This window comes from Battus philenor, unplaced genomic scaffold, assembly GCF_028537555.1.
Source record: "Battus philenor isolate CCGP_79_NKW_IND1 unplaced genomic scaffold, ilBatPhil1.0.hap1 SCAF_5, whole genome shotgun sequence".
Lineage (NCBI taxonomy): Eukaryota > Metazoa > Arthropoda > Insecta > Lepidoptera > Papilionidae > Battus > Battus philenor.
In genome coordinates, this window is record NW_027181715.1 from 6,451,200 (window position 1) to 6,473,004 (window position 21,805).

General features: G+C 32.2%; 1 protein-coding gene and 1 long non-coding RNA gene across 2 annotated transcripts; both read right to left on the reverse strand.

Moving 5' to 3' along the window:
* Positions 1–334: 334 nt before the first annotated feature.
* On the reverse strand, positions 335–15,970 carry GABA-B-R1 (gamma-aminobutyric acid type B receptor subunit 1). The gene is made up of 14 exons (XM_068772668.1): positions 15,335–15,970; positions 14,878–15,012; positions 13,708–13,878; positions 9,264–9,480; positions 6,897–7,065; positions 6,054–6,169; positions 5,855–5,982; positions 5,614–5,755; positions 4,932–5,082; positions 4,250–4,490; positions 3,463–3,670; positions 2,469–2,725; positions 1,550–1,687; positions 335–529 (listed from the first exon to the last, which is right to left on the reverse strand). The coding sequence occupies exons 1-14, from the start codon at positions 15,968–15,970 to the stop codon at positions 335–337; spliced, it is 2,904 nt and encodes a 967-aa protein (XP_068628769.1).
* Positions 15,971–18,727: 2,757 nt separating this feature from the next.
* On the reverse strand, positions 18,728–19,514 carry LOC137929790 (uncharacterized). The gene is made up of 2 exons (XR_011108852.1): positions 19,186–19,514; positions 18,728–19,083 (listed from the first exon to the last, which is right to left on the reverse strand). It is a non-coding gene; the product is annotated as an uncharacterized lncRNA (long non-coding RNA).
* Between the last annotated feature and the right edge of the window lie 2,291 nt (positions 19,515–21,805).

Consider the following 21,805-nt stretch of genomic DNA (forward strand, 5'->3'; position numbering starts at 1 on the left):
GATCATTAAGATTGATGAAAATAAGGTTTGTGATGTTGCTTGTAATAGATATATATTACAATAGATCTATAATACGTGTTTTAACATAATTTATTAACAAATTTTGAGACCCTTTTTAATGGTATTAAATGTTGTAAATGGCATGATTATAAGATATAACAAATGTTACCTTATGTAGGTACTATTAACCTTTCAAGGCAGTGTATGAAACGAAGTTTAGTTGTAATTAAGATGTATTTAATAATTACCGTTTGTAAGCTTTGCGCAATTTGGAGAACTAAAAAAAACGTAACGGTCATGACTCATCCCAGCTAAAGAATATTGAAGACGGACATTACAGGTAACTCTCAGAGAAATCCAGATCGGATACGGAAGCGCGCGAGGATCGCGTGTAGTTTGTGGATGTGCCATAATCGGAGGTGGCGGTGGCGAGGTCAGCTAGCACGCCGCCCGTACCTTGCGTCACGTCCGCCGCTGCCGTTTCCCGTTCCGCAAGCTTCTGCTTCAATACACGTATTCGCTCTTCTTTCTGCAAATACACTTGGCGCGTGAAAATGTTCAGCTTTACACAAATCGTAACATTTGATTTCAAAGAGGCGTAGAAACAATTTATTGTAGTCAGTGTATCATCATTGTTCGTCGGTATACCCACATTCTCAAGCAGTCAAAGCTTTAGTTGAAGGCATATTTTCGAATTCAACGGCTGATTATTTAATATTTTATTGTAACCGGGTGTGAATAAGCCCGCTGACAATGTTGATGTATTCTTAACCAGTGTACTTCGGAGTGATATGGTAAAAGTATAGTATGTGTTGTACAGAGAATACTCTCTGATATTACTCTTTCATGTAAAACAACAAAAAGTATTTTATAGCGAAAATATGTTTATAAAAATAATTAACGTCAAGATATTAATAGACATTACACCTTAACGTTTTTAAATCATTATTTTTGCAAATTGTGGTGGTTACGAAATACATCGATATGTATAATTAATTATATACAAAATAAGGAAAATGATTCAAGGATTAATGGAATAATATACATATAACTAAGTACTTTTCCATTATCCGGGCTTTTGAGCCTAACATACCAGAATTTATTTTCATTAATCGTTTCAAGTCAAATCAAAATAGCTTTATAATATGAGCTCATTACAATGTTTTTATTTATAAGTTCGTAACGGATCACATATTGAGAAGAAATAAACGGAAACTGGGTTTTATATGTATTTTTTGTGATCGTTTTACCAATTAGGCAAAAAATCGTCCATATTTCATTTATGCAAATCGTGAACTACGTTTTTTAAAAGAAATGTACCCATTTTTATTTAATTATACAAATAAAACTATAAAAATAATTAAAAGTCTTATGATCACTATCTGTTGAAAAAAAGGAATAATTTAATATTTAATATTTACTTTTCATGTAAACGGTTATTCAACAATTTAATTTTTTCAACAGAATGATGGGTGATCAATTTTACGCACAAAACTCAGCTTTTTTTTCTTGATTACTGCATAGGTTATCTTAATAAGAGTAAAAATACCTGCGCTATTAATTTTTGCAACTCTTCGTTTTCCTTTACAAGTTCCCGATAACGCTCTTCGTCGGCGGGTGTCGAGCCGGAACCTGATCCACGACCGCTCTCCGCTCGTTCCGTTGGATGACGAATCACTTCTATTACCTACGTAATACATATAAAATACAATTATACAAAGGCAAAAATAAAGGCAATAAAAATAGCCACGACGTTATGTTGTAAAGTAGTTTTTGAAAATAAGGTAAAATCTAGGCAAAGTAATGAATTAAAATAAAGCGTGTTCATTGTTAGTCTCTTAATAAAGTTTTTTTTTTATATACGAGAGGTAATACAAAAAGTTTTTTGAATACCAAAATAAAAACAAGTATCAGCTAACAATTGATTTATTGCATTAAAAATTTTTCAATGATAATATAGGCTTCGTCGCATTTCTTTAAATGTGGGAAACACTGTGTCAGCACTTCTTTGGTAGCTTTTTACATTTTAACGTGTAGCCGCCGCTTCTAATATGTCGAAACCTTGAAACCTCTTTTTTTTTAGTTTTTGTTTTAATTTTGACTTTAAATGATATTCGGATGGTGCACACGTAAAATACATGGCATTTATTTGGGCGCGCCGACGTTTTGTCCTGATGAAGATGGACTAAGATGGACTGACTCCGCGTGAAAGTTATTTTAGGACTTTTATTCTAAAACAACACTCAAACGAAAACTATTATATACTGGCTCTTTGTAGATAGAATGACGTAATGGACGTGAAAAGGTTAGTAAAAAGTTATTGTTAGTGAAAAGTTTAAAAATCGAAAACGTAGCTGAGTTTTCGATTTTTAAATTTATTTCTAAATATTATTTTTAAACTGACCAATCTAAAAACTTTCAGTGTCACCAATGTAATATAAATAAAATGTAAATATTTTTGTACGTACTTTGGGTATAAATATTAATGCCATGCTAAGGAAACAGCAGAAGACGATAGCCAAGGACACAAACGCGAAGGCTGCATCCTGCTGGCTCGCTATTACCAGCGTAACAGGTGCCGTTATCAGACAGAGCACCACCACGTTGTAAATGCTCATACCCACGTATCTCGAGTCGTTTATTTGCCGGATTTTTACCGATCTTGTCTCGTAAGCAAGAAACAGACCAAACACCAACACCAATCCTTTGTACCCATACATCACACCTAAAAAAACGAATACAGTTGATTAAAAAACACGAAATATGTAAAATCAACAGTACTCATGTAAATTATAGATATATTTTTATTATGTTAATTTTATGAAATGTTTCAATGTTCAATCAACATATTTACTAAGATTTTACCATAAATCCAATGATGATTTTAGCTGTAAACACTTTAAAAAGGTGAATATTTAGCTCATTTGTTCGTGAAAAACTTTAAACTTTTTGCACTTATTTCTAATTATCCTGTATAAAGCAATCACCATGCAATATGTTACATTTTGTTTAATTGATTGCGACTGATTTATTACTTCTGGCAGTATAAAATCTGCAGGGACAAATAGTAAACAATAATTGATTGTAATGTTATATGGTTATGCAAATTATTATAATTTTATTTCTGAGAATATTAGCATAAAGTTATTATTTTTTTTAATAATCGATTTAAGGGGAGTGTACATTACATTAATTGAGAATAAATGTGCTATACACCCACATCTTTGAAGTTTTTTTTTTATTAATTCTAATTTGTATCGCTAGTGTTTTTTTTACAATGAGTTTTTTCGCGTTTACTGAGCGCCGCTTTCTTCTCCCAGCTGCGAGGCACGACAGCGTTTTATCATAATAAAATATCAAAATAAAAACACATTTAAAATTTATACATATTTACAATACAATTTGGAAGTTTTACTCAATTATATATTTGTTATATACAATAATTTTGATAGATATATTTACCTAGCCATATAGTGTTGTGCTCACTCTCGCAGTGTTCTAATTCAGGTCTAATATGAACGTCGTCATCGTGGTGTCTGGGAGCTTCCAAAGGGAAGGTTTCCACGCGCCTCTGCAACGGGTCTCGAAGTTGCCATGCCGTAAGTAAGACTACGTCAACTATTAGTAGTCCGCCAACCATCGTATATAGCTTCCATCCGTGTACACGTTTCTGTATTTGAAATTAATATTTAGAATGAATAAACGCTGGTGACAGTGTTATTAAGTCAAACTATATGATCTCTTTATGGATACAAACATGATCCATGGTACTAAGCATTTATAACAATAATTTCTATACCATATAAGATTTTCCATTAACAAAATTTTGTGCCCCACTGTACCTCATAGTCTCACTTAAAATATGTATAAAATTTAAGTAAAATGAAAATTACGGAGATAATTGTGTAAAAGCATATTTTAAAATACTTTGTAGGTGTCCGCGTTTATTATGGAAACCAGTTACTAAGATTAGAGTTTATTGTAATACGACTTAACATGTTATGTTTTATATTGTCATTATAATTTAGACATCCAAAACCAAACTCTCAATAAAAATAAAATAAAAAAGGTAAACTACCAATACTCGGGAAATGAAAATAAACGATTTCAGCTCGATTTATCTTTTGTATCGAATTAAGTTATAAAAACCATTATAAAAAATTTTCTATACATCTAACTTAAACATTGAAATTAATATTAATTCATAAGTTCATTTGAGGTATAAATAACGTTATAGTTAATACCGTACCTTGGTTTCCGCTTTCGGTTTGGTCGTATGTCTGTGTACTCGCCAGACTTTTGTAAACATAGCACCGTAAGCCATAGAAAAGCCGATGGCAAGGAGCCAAGCTCTGGCAGCGCAAAGCCCTGTGTAGTGTTCGGGCGTAACCCATCTGCCATCAATACCAAGGGCAACAGCTGCCCCCAAACAAACGCAGCATCCGCATAACATTACCGTGTTGCATGCTGGATGAGACCACTGTATCACCCTGTGTGAGTGAAAAATAAATAATTGAAGAATACGTTGATACAAAGTAATTACATTTATCAAACTTCAAAAATTAAAACACATCCTAATACGGAACAAAGTATTTACAAATTTGTCGTAAATAATACCACGTCCACACGCTTGCAAACAGTCAAAAACCTGAAACAACGTATACGGATCAATCTTCACACTCTACACTCGCGAGTTCGTAGAATGTTCTGAAGAGTTAAGCCAATTCCCTTGAATTTGTAACAGAAAACCGACACTCTGTACGGATCGAGTACAAGTGCTTTTAAATCTACACAAACCAAAACCAAACACTCAATCCACACATTTGAATTCGTTAAGGTTTGTTGACAAGCGTGTGGGTGCTTAAAATTGGTATTATAAACCTTTTTAAAAATATTTAGAAATTATAATACAAATAAATTTATTTTCATACCTTCTATGTCTATGTATGGTATTGAAGACAATTAAACCAATAGCGGCCAATATGCCGGCGATACATAGAGCAGTCATGCAAGCGAACAGTGGCAAAGAGACGGTACGCAGTTCGTTCACTACCACTGTGCGATCAGGAGGTACTTTTCCGCCTGATAAAAATCAAATATTTATCATTCCTGAATTATTATGAGTTATTAAAAATTAGACTATAGAATTAATATATTAGCTTACATATATATATATATATATATATATATACTTTACAGAAACAAGATATGTAATATTTTTAACGACATAATATGTGATATTATTGACCATTTGACATCAAATCTCGTAAAGATACAACTGTACATTGTTATTTTATTGTAACATTTTTGGGTGTAATAATTTTTACGTTTTCTTAACAATTTTAATAATAATGTTAAATACTACATATTTATACGAAATCAATTAATGCTTATATATATGAATTCATCGTTTTTAGTTGCCAGTAAAAGACGAATCTCTAACATAAATTTAGGATAAAGATTTATTCATAATTATGAACATTTATGTACACGTTTAAAAAAAACAACACAAAAATTAAGTAATTTGAACAAGAATACAACTTATACCAGTTAATTATGTCTCGACATATGAAATACTTATTATATATTTGATATAAAAGAAATATTACGCACCGACCCATTGTTCCCGATCTAACCAAGTGAGGTTATCAAATTGCGTATCGTAATATCCCAACTTAACATAGTGATTGTTAGATAACTGTTCAATTTGTGTAAGTGCTATCCGGTCTCCTTGAGAGGAAAAAGCAACTAATCCCTGCAAAAACGTTGAATTATTATTTATAATTTGTTCACTAAATTTATAACTTTTTTAATTTCTTTTTATTTATGATTCGGTGAAGAATAAAAGTCGCACCGAGACACCCAGAAACGAAGTTGAATTAATAGCTTCATAAATATCGTCTGCGATCTTTTTGTTTGTGTATGAAAAGTTTTTCAAACTTAAACCGTCTTTTTCCAATTTCTCCATTGTTTTGTTGAACGCTGAAATAAATTTTACAGTTTTAGAGAATATCTCAAAAAGTAGAATACCAAAAGAATTTTCTTATTTTTACCGAGTGCGACCGCCCAAACGGCATCGTAAGCTAACGGTGCTTCTTGGTAGCCTTCAGGAAATCTTTCCCCGTCTATATCATATCCAGCTTCTCTTAAAGCCTCATTTAACCGAGATCTGTGTGAACATAACAAACTTTTATTTCAAATAAAAATTGCTATCTAGTTATTTACCTAAAGACTTGCATGCACAACAATTTGGCTTACACTACTGTACAAAATATAATTATTATTATAAATTCCTGCTTTTTTCACTTATTTTTATTTATACATTAGACGCGCAACCAACTTCTCGCAGTTTTTTTTTATAAAATTCTGGCTTAATTGTGCAGAAGTACAAGCTACAATATATTATTAAAAGTATTGTATATTGTTATTGAATTGCCCATCATTAGCTATAACTTTTATTCTTTTTTTCTGGCAGTGCTCAAATACTATTTCTATAGAAGTGTTCGTTGTTTGAGACGAATCAAACCTTTTTTCGATAAAGCTTAATTTATATGAAATAATAAAATATTTGCATTATTGTATCAGTATATTTTTCAAATTTGTTCATAAACATGACGAGTGAATGAAATTTTAACACTTTAAAATTTCTATTATTAAGTTTTAATATTAATATTAACACATCGCAGCTGGGGCCATAAGGTTCAGAAGTAGAGTCCACGCGCAAGCAGGAGAAGTGTAAGCAGACAAGATAGACAGATGACCACTTAATGGTGGTCCGAACACACTGGATGCAGGCCGCTCCCAAACAGTTGTATTGAAAGTCTATGGGGGAGGCCTATGTCCACCTTTGGACTTTCTATGCCAGAAATGATGATGATTATTATTAATGCGCTTACCTAAAATCTTCAGAGGTCATTCCCGATATAGTGGTCTGATTTGAATTTTGATTCCACATAAGCGCTTCTGTAGTTAGATGGCCTTCGGCAGCTTCCCTCATCTGTTCAACTGTACAATCTATACCTTCTCTTTCTAAATTTGTTTCAAACCAATTATCTTCGTACCAACCTAATATAATAAATTAATTATTATAATATTTTTTTTGGTTTTTAAACATTTTTTATATATTCATAAATTATTGCCGATATTTAAAAATGCAATAGTATCAAAATTTCAACAAATATGTTATTAAATAATATTTAAAACTACAACTAATTAGATGCTATTAATAGCGAGAATAATAAATAGAGTGACATAACAAAGTGAACTAAATTACTGTGAGCAAGGTAGTTTGGGAGTGAGCCAGGGCACATAAAGATATGAAAATTGGATCCAAGCTTTGTTTAAAGATAGTTTACGCAAAGCTCTTTCGTAAATTGAGCAATAATTTGATTGTATGAATAATTAAACTAATCTTTATATTTAGTGTTATAAAATAAGAAGAAATAACGTAATTTATTTGTTACATTATTGATCTTTAAATATATAAACCAAAGTGGGAAAGAGTTGGCAACATCTATCGTATAGGAAAGCCTCGGAATGGAGACTGCGTATGTGAACTAACAAAGAGATGTATGGCCTGACAACGCTAGAACACGATTGGGTGGATTGGAAGTACGGTGGTCCGTAAAGATGGAAAGTATTGGACAAGATTTATGTCCATGTACTGGAAAATAATGTCGTAATAAATTTCAGATATTAGGCCGTTGGACGATAGAAATAATAATTTGTCATTTTTACAAATTTTTATATGATAAATTTGTTTTAAATTTAATAATTGGGAGTCCAAGTGCCACGGGGTAATTCATTTCATGTTTATCTAAGTTAACCGCCTAACAGCCCTTTTAATAATATGTTTAAAACAATTTTTAAATTGCCGAAATTGCACGTGTTTTGTAACAGTGTCTCTGGCTTATTTGGATGATTTAAGGGTACATACTGTCAGTACAGGCTGGTGGTATTTCATTGATTATTCAAGCATTAGGTTTTGCAATTTTCTTGTAAAAATTTTTGAATTGAAGTTAAATTACTACCTTATTGACATATTCGTAGGAGATTATTAAGGATGGGATATTAGTGGGAATCGTTTGTAGATGTGTCAAGTAGTTTTAATGATAATCCTGTTTATTTTGTATTTAATATTTTAAAAGTTACGTATTAAATGTTTGACTTGATGAAATTTCCAACTATAATACCAATAAATTAGCTTGTTATAATTTTAACTGGTGTAATAGACATAATACAGCTGAGTGAACAAGTATTTCGAAGGTAGAAGCGGGAATATCCGTAATGAAATAACTTGTTTACGCTAACATCAGTTAGCAGTCTTATTGTAGTGAAATGGCGGTGTAATTTAATTAGTTGGCGCAAGGTGCGGTCTCTGTTACAGTTTTGAATTAAACCATAATTATACCAAATTGTGCGTAATATAGAGGTAAGTACATAAACAAAATCCATGTATATTAAATAGCTGTCGTGATTTCGTAGATATTAACCATTTACAAAATATGAAGTACACTTTATTACTCTAAATAATTTATTTTCATTAAACTTTTACCAACTTTATTTACAATGAGATAAATAAAACAAATCATATCAATTTACTATATTTAAATGCATTATATGCTAAAAACCTAAATTGTATCATGCATATAAGTTTATTTTTTAAAAAAATAAATTTATTATATTCTTTCAATTCATTAGGTAAGCATTGTACAACTATTCCTTCAAGCATTAGGTACTTGGTGTTTGTATTTCTTTTTTAATTATAGTTAAATTTTGTTACTGTATAGTTTATACTGTATCGAATAGATTACAAGTTAATTTTTAAATATTCATACACGTATAACATATGTAAACTTGCTTTAGGTTTAATACATTAGCTATACGAAAAATAGTTGTATTATTGGTACGTGACTACGGTGTTTACAATAAAGAGGGTGATGGTACCCTTAGTTAATAACACTAACACCCCATAGTTAAAAACACTTTTATTTCATAAAAATCAATTACAGCTCCACGTCTTAGTTTTTGCAAGACGGTTCTTTGAGGTTCTCAAGAAAAGTCATATTGAAGGGAGGTGGCCACCACGAATGCATTTTTTATTGGGACATCTTAGCTTATGTACTATGCTTTAACTATTTTATTTTAAATCTTTTGCAAGTTGTTTCGATTAGTAACAGAAGTAGATTGCAATATTCAAACTAAGTATTATATATGTGATTTGGTTAACACATTATTTTACTTTAATACATTGATTTACTTACCGATAAAGAACCACACGTAGGACTTTCCGTATAGGCGATGTTTATACACTTCACATAGTACACGACGCGCAGCGACAACGTAAAAAAGCCCAACTATAACTCGGGCGTCTTGTCGACGAAGATTACGTACTGCGTCATTCGGATCAGAGAGGAAAGATTGCCTTGTTACAATCTCTATTCCAGATTTTTTACAATGAGCTTCTAAGTCTTCAACGGTCTAAAACAAAACACGAGGTATCCACCTATGTAATGATTCATCACAATATCTCTAGACACATAAGGTAAAAAGATTTAAAATTCAATCAAAATATGTATTTAATCAAGTATAAATCAGCTAAGGATCAATTTTATAAAATTCTGTATAAAAGGGAGGTTGAGGGGGTGATCATTAAGTTCGCTAAGCTGGCGGTGGACAACTAGTAATTGTATACTTTAACGTACTTCTTATAAATATATATATATATATATATATATATATATAAGTATCTAATGGATTCAGGCGTTATTTTGCGGAAGTCCATTCTAAGTAAGAAGAGGACCAATATATAGCTCCTTCCGCCAATGCAGTAGTAGTCGTGCACTTTATTGCAAGGCTACCACTACATTGGCGAATGGAGCTATATATTGGTCCTTTTCTTACATATAAAAGTATATATAACTAAACCTACTTTAGTATATTATATGTTTATCATAGTCTACAGTATGTCGTACAATGTCCACGTCGACTCTCCGCAACTTTCCCTTCTGTTCCCGTACTATGGCTGTCTGTATGAAATCGCCTCAAGTGATAAGTCTACCCATTGTACTTTTTTATGTTATGATGACTCTATGTTTTTCTTTCTTATGTTAAATGTACAATTAAGAGCATTAAATAAATCAAGCAAAACAAAAATTTTTTTTTCGCGTAATGTAAAAACAGACAGGGAAAAGCTAAAAATTTTATATAAATAGTAATTGGTAAATGGAAATAGGACATTTTTTAAAGATATAATAAATCTCAAATAATTTAAAAGCTGTAAAAATATTATTAAAGGGGTGGTTATTAAAATTCAGCTGTTTATCATTTATATAAGTTCATAAACTCTTTATATTTTGAATTTTAACAAGGTGAAGTAAGTTAATTAATTAAAATTCTTTAAGTTCGTTAAAAGTTCGTAACGAGTTTCACTTCTAATGTACGGTTTTAATTTGTTAATTATAATTATGAAAATTTAAATATGTTAAAAACTTTTGATGCAAACGAAACATGAAAAACCTTTTATATCATAGAAGACTTAAGAACATGTTTATGTGTTAATGAAATGGAAAAGATAAGTAAAGCTTTCTTGGGTTATTAATTATTATCACTAATTCTCGTCATAATTCAGATTCATAAGGACACATTTTCGTGAAAACAAAATAGGAATTCGTGACTTATATAAATCCGTATTTTCGTCAATCCGTTAGTTATACACATAAATAATTCAAACAGAAATGCTTTCTATCTATCTATTACAATTTTATTCAAGTGATTAATACATAAATAAGTCAGTCCGCTTTTGTTTTAGAATATATACCTAATGGTAAACATGGCGCCTCACTTCTAGCCTTATTGGCAAGAACACATTCGTTGAACGAGCCGTAGATAGTTGCTATTGATGAGATTTATCTATATCTAACAAGAAGAGATCCGTAGACGAAAGTACCAGACAAAGCCCAGCGGAGTGGTAAGTTGAAATGGTGGCAGATAGCGCCCAGAACAAATGGCTGCTGGGCCCTTTAAGTTCTGGAGTGGAGATCACGCGTTGGTTAACGCGGCGCATCTCAGACCACAGATGCAGGTCACCTTCTACGGTCCTATTGGAATTGGGAAAGTTCTATTTCCATAAATGGACATCTCACAGCTTAAATGATAATGAAATAGATATGATTAATGTTTTGTTATATTTTTCATTCACTTTCATGGTAGGTAGATCAGATATTTTTATTTTAGTTTGGATAAGTTACGCTAAATAACCGTTTAGTATATACATTAATTAATAATAATGTTAGTTATAAATAAAATTTGCACAAAACTGTTTATGAGCTGAAACGTTTCCGTTGCTCTTTTCCGAGCCCCATTCGCCGTAAAGTCAACATTTACCTATACAACAATCGCTGTGTGGGCAACGCATACACAGAGATGGTCCATCGCTAGTTATGCTACTAACAAAATAACCTCTATCCTCTAAGAGCGCACTGGAATGTATATAAAGTATCTGGTAGCAGATACGTGTTTTTAAATACGTATATTAAAAAGTGATAAATGTAACAAGACGATGTCGGTGGCGTTGGAATCTGAAGAAAATGGCTTTCCCAGTCACGATGTTGCAGTGATCAAGTGAGTATCACGCGTTCGCCTTCGAGGAAATTTTTAAGAGTTATGATTCTTCTGTAACTGTAAGATGATAAGTAATTTTTTTTTTCAAAGAATAAGAGAATCCTTGCTTTTCGATTTTTAAGGATTCCCGAAAACATTGATCTGGTTGAAAGCAGTTTGCGTGAAAATCCACGACTCTCATTACAGAAAAGAGCATCGTCACTGGGGCGTTCATGAGCGATAATTCATGAAATTTTAAAAAAGGATCTGAAGTTCCATCACTTTACAATTCAAATTGTTCAAGAAATAAAAGAGATGACTTGGTTTCATGCAAAAAAATTTGTCAAACGATGTTGGAGTGTTTTCACGCTTCAGGTCTGGATTTGGACCGACGAGTCCCCTTTTCACTTGAACGGTCACGTTAAAAAGCAAAACTGTAGTTAGTGGTCCCTAAGACCTTGCAACTTTCGACTGAAACATTTAAAAAACCATTGTATAGCTGCAGAGTAACTGTTTGGTGTGCCTCACTACGAATGAGATTGTTGCATTTTTTTTTTGTAAAATGCTCGCAGAAAGACGACATCAACAGTGAGAAATGTAAACGCATGATTACGAATTTATTTTTTCTGAACCTACGAGCTAACCCTTGGCCTTCATACACGGTCGGGGCTTTGATGAATTTGCTTCGAGAAGCTTTTCCCCAAAAACTTATCAGTCACTTTTGAAGATGTCGCGTGAGCACCGAGGTAACATGATTTAACTCCAATGGATATTTTTATGGGGCTACCTCAAAGAGAGAATTTACATTTACATGGATCAACATGAACGTCAGTTAACAGGGAGTATTATTGTCAACTTGAACTCTGCTAAATTTAATAGAAAATATTCATCGAGAAATCAGTTCAATTGATCGAAGGTCACTGCAGCAGAACACAAGGCTCCACTTTAAACAATGTATGCCACATGACGGAAGACATTTAGATGGCATACTCTTTAAAGAGTAAATATGTTATGTTAACTTATTTTTTCTAGTGGAATGCGATAGGTCAATAAATTTTGGCAGTGCAAAATTTGTGGAGACATAAAAAATTTTGAAAACGCTTATTTTTACTAAAGTATTATTAAATGATTTATTATTTCTGAAACATTGATTTTTTGGATAGAAAGTATCGTACATTAATTGACTGCAAATGAGTTATTCGTTGACTCTATTCTAAGATAATATTTATAGCTTTTACACTTATAATCAATCGACCTATATGTGAGGTATATTAGGGGCACCGGAAAGTAATGTCGTTTCTGTTGACATATTTTACAGAAGAACCGATTGATTATTACTGCTCCGGCATTGAAAATTTGTTTACTAGATGGCAAAAGGTTGTTCATACCGAAGGTAAATATATTGTTGATTAGAAATAAAATCTTGTTAAAAATGTAGTCGTGTGAATTTAACTTAACTCACTTTCCGGTCCCCCTAATATTGAAATATTACTATATTTAAAAAACAATTAAATATATATTTATATTGTGATATGTTATAATATATTAATAATGCAAATAACTCATCAATAGTGTCTAGCGTACAAAATTTATTTCGTTCGTGAGTTACAAAATTACCAATATACTTTTCTCCTAGTTACAATTTATCTGTAATTTCAGCAGAAGCAATTTCTTTTTAGTGGCAACATCGTTTAATACTTATTGCTCTAGGTATTCACACCTTTTGTATTACACTTTCCTTTATTTTTTTTGCCATCTTTCCTTATACTGGACTTGTGGTTAAATTAAACAATAGTAAAGAAAAAATTAGTTGTCAAATTTGACGTCTGACAATTTTGACAGACCAACTATTTCATAATATTTAAGAGAATCATCTATTTAAAAAAAATACTGCGCAAATGGTTTCAAAAGCGGAGAAGTTTCGAAGATTCATCTTGGAGTAACAAATAATTCTTGTTGGATAGAACCACTCTCCATGCAAGTTTGAATAATGAAAGTGGCTTAGTTAGTATTGCATAGTTTCGTCTCAACTTCGCATCGTAAAGCGCACTAAAGTTAAATAGCTCTTAAATAAGAACGAAATAAGAATAATATTGAACAACTTACCGAAATAAATACTTCTTCTGCCTGCTGCAGTATAGCGATACGCGACCAGCCAAATTTTTGCATAAGTTTTATTCGTGTTGGATTATGTACGGTCGCTGATGGGTGTGTGCGAAACAGCGTTGGGAATCTCGCACGATCTGATAAAGCAGGAGATGATGCGCCGTAACATAGCTGAACAAGAAAAGAGAAATTGTTAAATTAAATAGATACTATGAATTCGGCTTAAAAATGAATACTTGTCTCTAAAGAGCACGTGGCTTCCGATGCGAGATCTCCTCAGATATGAGAAGATACACAGAAGAACCAAAGTGACCGATGTAGCACGAAGAAGATACATACATAGCTCGTGCAACCTTTGGTCGTTAGGGCGAAAGATTCTCGTATGACAACCATCAGCTACAGGCTGGTGGGACATGGACGCCGCATGGGTCTTAGGGATCTACCAGATAGACCGATGACATAATCAAGGTCGCGGAAAGTCGCTGGATAACGACAGCTCAAGATGACCGGTGTTAAGCTGCCCGTATCGTGGCGATCTTTGAGGGAGGACTATGTCTTGCAGTGTGCACCAATCGGCTGACCTGATGATCAATACCTTATTCCTTCTTTTACCTCTTAACTTTACTACTGTTGAATCATTGATATTTATTTACATAAATTAAACTCAATCGACATGTGTTGCTAAGTATAAAAATCGAAAATGAGTCGATCCATTTAGTTAATTCATTTAAGCATTTTTCTAAAGATACAAGAAAAGCTAAAAACAACAGAAAAATAGTAAAAACAAAACTTTTACCATACATACTACAGAAATTATACAATCATAAATTAAAAAAGGTCTATGATGTTACGAAACATATAAATCAATATATAATTATACGTGACATATATTAGAAGACGTTGTTAATCATCAAGTGGTTAAATCAATAATATATTACATTTATTTATTTTGTTATATTAAATTGCAATAGGTCTTTAACTTTTGACAGTAACTCATCTTGCGGCCATATAGTAATTATTATTTTTGGAATTTATATCTGGAACCTGAAAAATTACTATTGCAATATAAACTACATTATTATGATACATCGTAACTTTGTATGGAGTATGAAAAGTTGTTTATATTTAAACACGCAAGCATAATGTATTATTATAATTTGTTATACGTACGACCATGAGGTTCCACATCTTAGCGGCTTCGGCAACTGTAGTACAAACTGTTGAACAACCGGCTAATAGTAACAACTTTTGTGGTGGGTTGTATAACAAGTTATACATAACACTTGCACCCAGGCCTGGTTCACACTGTTGACAGGAATAACATTAAACAACTTAACTTTAACATGCACTAAAACCTGTTATTTTTTATTTTTAATGACAAACAGTATAAGTATGTGTGGTTTAGGTTGTTTTGCAATAGTGGAAGATTCTCTTTCTAGAAATACCAGCATAATTATGAATGTAGTAAGAACATGTTCATGAAAATTTATTCATTACTTCAAACACAAAAGTTGCTGACGGCCAATTAAAAGTGTAGCGTAAATATTTAGTTTACGTATAAATATTTGGAATCTTGGCAATTTGTAAAATTGCGTTGTATAGTATGTACAATTTTTGTATAGCGTACCTTACTATCGTTGCTGTGGAGCAGTAATTTGAAACCCGAGAGTAAATCAGACCTGGCATTGACATCAGCCAGAGCTAACTCAGCCGCAGGCATGCAAGCCTGCCCTCCTTGCCAACCTCCTTCACCCTCCATAGGAAAAATTCCGCCAATGTGCAAGTCATTATCAGGCCGCCCTTCGCTATACCTACTAAATCCACCAACATATAACAGAAAGAGCATCCGCGACTGCTTAAATCCTCTCGCTTTCCTTCCAAAAACCCATTTTACACCCTTACAAATAATAAACTTGGCAACAACGAATAACCGCACTAAAGCATTCACTAACGACAATTTCAAATTGCAATGAAATGTACTAGTTCGTAAATTACTATGAACATTTTTTAATTTGACTAGAGGACGCTTTGAATAATTAAAGATGACGCGTGCTCTTGGCAGAGAGGCGCAAGTTTTACGACACGTGTGTGATATCACTCGTAGGAGTTGTAGACATAGCCTAATAAGCGTTAAGTTTTCTATGTGATGTGGCATCGAGGTTTGTGTTGAGGGCGCGTTTCGGCGCGCCTCCGCCGCGTGGCCCGAGCCGTGGCGGGTCATCGTTCGCGGCGGGGATACGCTGTCATTGTTCACCTCTCTCATTTTCCATTTTCTCTCCTGTAACAACAGAAATGATGGCGTTCTTTACTTAAATTCTACACTTGAGAAAATTTTCAATTGAGAATACATTATACCGAAGAAAATTTTTGCAAATGGATAAATACAAGATCGAATTGACATTTTGACGACTTTTTATTTTATTTATTTACTTTCCTAAACGGTAATGCAAGTTATGAATTACAAAAATTTATTAACACGGGGTCAATAACTATGGTAAAAATAAACCTTATCTGACTTATGTAATTATTTTTCAGTAAAAGTTGTTTAATTCTTTTGCCACTATACTGTATTCTCCATTCTTGTTTATGTTCTTTCAAATTTTGTTTTAATCAATTTTTTATCTTTGTAATTGTCGCTTAAGTTAAATTTAAGTTACTTAACCATATTTTAAAGCAAAAGCTTTGAAACTTTTAGACCTATTTTCAATAAACTAGTATAATTACTCTGAAAAATTGTCACATTTTTTATATTAGAATAGAACAGGCCAGTAACTTCTGGCAGAGCAAAGTAGGTAGGAACTATAATTAATTTTTATATGTATTTATGTGTTATATATTTGATATTATTATAACTTTGAAAAGTTTTTTTTACTTTATAACGTTATTTATTATTACTGTAACCATTGATTTTTGGATAGGGTGTGCTGTATAATAATCGACAGCAAATGCACTATACATTTACACCTTAAAAGCTTCTACACATGTAACCAATCACCCTGTATATTTAAGAAACAAAAATTTGCCTTGTGCCGGCACTAGTGATTGAATCTGGCTGTGAAAAGTACAGCGCGCGTCCAAATGATAAACCTTATTGTTGTTACGTTACAATTGCTTTGAAGAGGAAACAATTGATTAAGAAAAAACAAAATTAATACAGTATTTAAATTTGATTGCAGTATATTTTTTCTCCATAACGTATAATTGTCACGAATTTAACTTGTTCATAAACTTCTTTTTTTAACGCACACAATGTAACCAAATGTTCCATGACGAGGCGCATTGCCTTGAAAAAGGGTTACGTTTTAAGTAACTTGTGTCTCGACAAGTTGTAATGAGTAGTAGGTAGACGCGACGCGACTGCATCCTCGGTACACACTCGCTCCTCGCATTGTTCTCCGACATGAATATCAAATGTTGTGTGCAGAGACCTCCTATGTAACATGTGGATCCATCAGGCGTTATACAACTTTGATTCCACGGAGTTCCCCGGCCGGCATTGTTAAATATTCAAATGTGGAATGAATTCAAGATCAAAGGAAGGTTGTTTCAGTACTTGCATAGTCATAGTTAAGTTAATACTCGAGTACTGTTTGAGTACACAAGTGAAAATTATATTTGGAATTAATATTATTAATTCCAAAAGGGGGAATCACCTAGCCGCCCGCGAGCCACATGCAGCTCTTCGAATGATTATTTGTAGCTTGTGGTACATGTACTCGAGCTTTCTAAATAATAATAGTTTAAAAAAATATCGTGTTATTCACCTTTAGAATCGATCGGTAATAACTAACAACCATCAAATTTTAAAGAATCGTCAAAATAAGTAAAATAAATTTGTTTGATTTTTAATAATTAAACTCAACATCAATAACTTTTGTACTTTTATTTATACATTTTTTCCATAACATTTAAATACGTATTTAATTGCGGCTCGCGAAAAATTTCAAATTTCAAAATGAACTTAAATAGCTCGGACTATGAAAAAGCCTGGCTACCTCTATTAAATGTTTCTTTATCAAATCAATAGACCTCTGCCAAAGATATCTATGCAGATATATCACAATCACCGCGCTTGGCAGACGGATTGTCGGTCTCAGTGTGGTATTATGGTACGCAGAGGACACTGATGCCCATCTTCTAGAAACTTGTTTAGTAGTAGTGGCAATCCTATATAATTAAAATACATAGTGTGAATAATATAGGATTATATCCTTGAAATCGAATTCATGACTTACGATTGTAAGTAGACTTATAGGTAAAGACTAAAACAGCTTGGCTAAAACTGCTCATGCACATTAAATATCTAATAATAAACTAACAATTCGTATATATTGATCAACGAAATGAAACCTTGCGGTTCTGTGTCAGCCACGTTATTTTGAAGTAAAATGAAATCTGAAGTTAATCCGATTGGCATGACTCCAAGTTGATATGTTTGGATGAAACCTGTGTACTTAAGAGCAATCGAAATATTTAGCTAATAGTTAGTTGCAATATTTTAAATATTGAAATTTATATTTAACTGTTCACATTAAGTAACCTATTAATTTATTTTAGCATTTATAACGTTTCAATAAATATGTACGAAGCATTTTAGAAGGTACAAATAAGTAAGTTTTTCCATTACATCACCAAATCATCCTTTAAGCCCATTGATTATAAATAAGACCTTTTGATAGGGGCTCGCACCCAGGGTTTTCGGGATGATATATCAAGTTCTTCCATTTTGCGGGTGGATGTTCTTCATTGCTATTACTGGTCCGTGGTCTTCACTCCAGAAATGCACTCTACGTCACCTGCCCAACGCCCCTTCTGCTTACTCATCCAATGAATTCGTTAGTTGCTTTCGTTTATAGATTTCCTTGTTTTTAGAAAACTTAAGTAGTTTCTGTTTAATCTGTATTTTACATATTTCAAAATAATTTTGTTTTTAATGCAATAAAAATTACTATTAAATTTAGCCATTTCAACAAACTAACAAGTAAATAAAAATAGGCGGAAATTAAAAGTTCAAAACGTGTTACTTGTTTGAACAATTTTATATTTATTTCGTCATTATAACCGCTACTACTTTTGACCTCAATGCTTTATCCGTGACGACGTTTTTCTTTTTCTTATTTCTTTTCTTCTTAACACCTTTATCTTTTACACTTATACCTTTTCCCCCAAATTCCTGTTTCAACGACCACGGTAAACCTAACGTTCTAATTCCGTGTTCGCGCATATCTCTCACATTGAAACGATTCCAAGCGAAACAACACACTCTAATCTTATCTTTACAGCCGGGTACTTCTGTTAGGGACCGAAATCCAGTGCACAGTTTGCTTTCAATACAAATACCTCCGAGATTCCAACAGGGTGTAGATAGTAGTGACCCTAGAGAAAATCAAATACGTATCTTTAGTGTAAATACTTTAAAACTATTTGTGTAAAACATTGTACTACTAAATTAAATAATTAATTTATGACGAAACATACTGCGTGATGAAGCTAGCGATGCTAAAGCCGTATGATAGGCAAGTAATTCTGCCCTTAAATCTTCATATTCCTCATCAATAGACAAATCCAAATTAACGTCATCTCTTAAATCTGATACCAATTTAGTTCCAAATTCTTCACTGTTCTTAACGAGGTCAACTTCAGCCGTTCGTACTCTACATACATAAATATATATAAGTAAAGCAAGTACTGTTTGAAACATTTCTCTCATATAAACTATTGAACCAGTATTTCCGACGCTAAATTGGCATGGGATTTTATCGTTGTCGAGTATATAAATTTCGCGATAAGTTTCTTTTCTTGCTGTGTAATAGGATTTTGACACAGCGCTGTTGAAATAATGCTATAATTCTTTTAATAGTATTATACTAAAGACGAATCTTGACCTGTTAAATAGAAAGTGTTAGTATAAAGAGTTTAATTTTTAACAAAATACATTGTACAAACGCGTATGTATTTTAGTACTTTTCGTATTTTAATTTTATAACAATCATATCTTATTTGCATACGTACATTGTTTTACGTAGGTTGTGAGGTCCAAAATTAAATAATACAAACAACGTATTGATGATATTTTTTTTGGAAACGGGATTGAAGGCTCTATTAATAACCTTATCACCTATACATTGTAAATAATATAGTTCTATAACATACATAATGTACCCCCACTAAAACTTTTTAATTATATTTGCTTTAGCGAAAACCAATACATTATTTTACTTATTAGGTTTGTATTGAATGAACGAATGTTTACTTCTTATTTGTACGGAGGACTTTTGTTTGTTTTAAAAGTATATAGAAAATTGTATATGACTATATGGTGCCTCTGACAGTTATAAGAGTGTCATTATATGCAAAATCTAACAAAACAAATCAGATTGCTTGACTTGCTTCTCTGACTTATTTATTACATGATGACCCGAACACTATGATACAGATGCATATTTATCTAGTAATTAAGCTAAGAAATTATGGAAGCGGCTTCAACGGCTTCGTGGAGTTTCTACTTGCGTATAAGCAGGTGTAGTTTGTTGTCTCACTCGAACAAGTGAAATAACTGTCTCACTCGCTAATTCCTTCTTTGAAGTTTGTTCGATACGATAGTGTTTTTGATTATTAATTAATTCCAACTTTAAGTAGAATATTTTCCATGATGACTAGAAAAGGTTTCGTTGACGGCTTTATGACAAAACTATTTTTGAGGTACTAATAGTATTTAACATTACTTATATAGTAATAATTAGCATTGTACAAATATTTTTGTCAAAAAAGGTGTGAATTAAAAATAGATGTATTCCAATAGTGATACATGTCATAAAGCGTTAATAACTGAACTTCAATTATTAATTACGAATGTATAAAATAAAATACACACGATAAAATTTCATCAAAACGACATAAATGATTGAAACGTCAGACGAAACGAAATTTCAATTACCGCATTGCGTTTAGGTCAACACCTGTTTAACTTATTAATTATTTTGCAAATACAAAACTTCAAATAGTTTATATATGAGCATATAATACTTTATTTCATGATAATACAAAAACCTCTTTATAAAATAAACGTAAATAGGTAAAGGAAGTTGCCACGTATGTAAAGACCTTGAATAAGAGATATTTATTATCGCATGTTAGACAAGGTATTCCGCAACCCTTTTGTTAGCAGTGCTGCGAGTACAGTCTCAAAAGAATGTGACTGTTTTAATCTTTACCTCTTTATTTCAATATGACGTCACCTCATCAAATAAATGTGAATAATTACAAAGATTAATATTCTATTTCTTACATAGCATTATCGAAATAATGTGATAATTTTTGAGAAGAATATCGCGAAATTATCGCTTTCACTATTTCTAGAATCTTCCCCGTAACCTCAACGAAAATAAAAAAAGGACGTCCAGACGTTGTTCAGTTTTGCGCTAAGCTACAACTTTTATTTTTAAAAATACTCGTGGAGTAAAGTCAGATCCAGCTATTGAACTGCATTTTGCGAAATTTAAATAAATTAATGTTTGTATCATCTTATTTCACAACACTTATTCCTTTTTCGAATACGTCGTGATTTTTCATTTTTTCCTGTACTCGATTTTAACAAAAATTGTAAAGATATAACTTGCAATGTCTAATGAGACTGTTAAGCCAAAAAATATATTAAGTTGTATAAATTATACGTAAGTTAGTCAGCATGATTCTCATCGCCTAAAGCAAGGGACACCAATTCGTGAGACATTCCAATTTTAAATCACAATTACGCAAAAATAAAATAAAAGGAGAAGTTAAAAGAAAAAATAACAATTTTATTTACATCCAATATTCCTATGAATTTATGGAAGTTGGAGTCACCAAATTGACTTTTACCTTCCACAGATTAGATCATAAACCTTACTTTAATAATATGGATCTAACTCTAGCGTTATTCCATACATGTTAAAATCAATTAGCGATTAGATAATTAAAGTTGTTGTAATCTGCCTAACTCCGGTGACAATTAACTGTTGAGCTATTAATATTTCCATGGACTTCCTGCAATCACGCCGCATGCATTTCTTAACTAACTTATAATCTAATGTAATAGGCTCATACATTTTTAAATAAA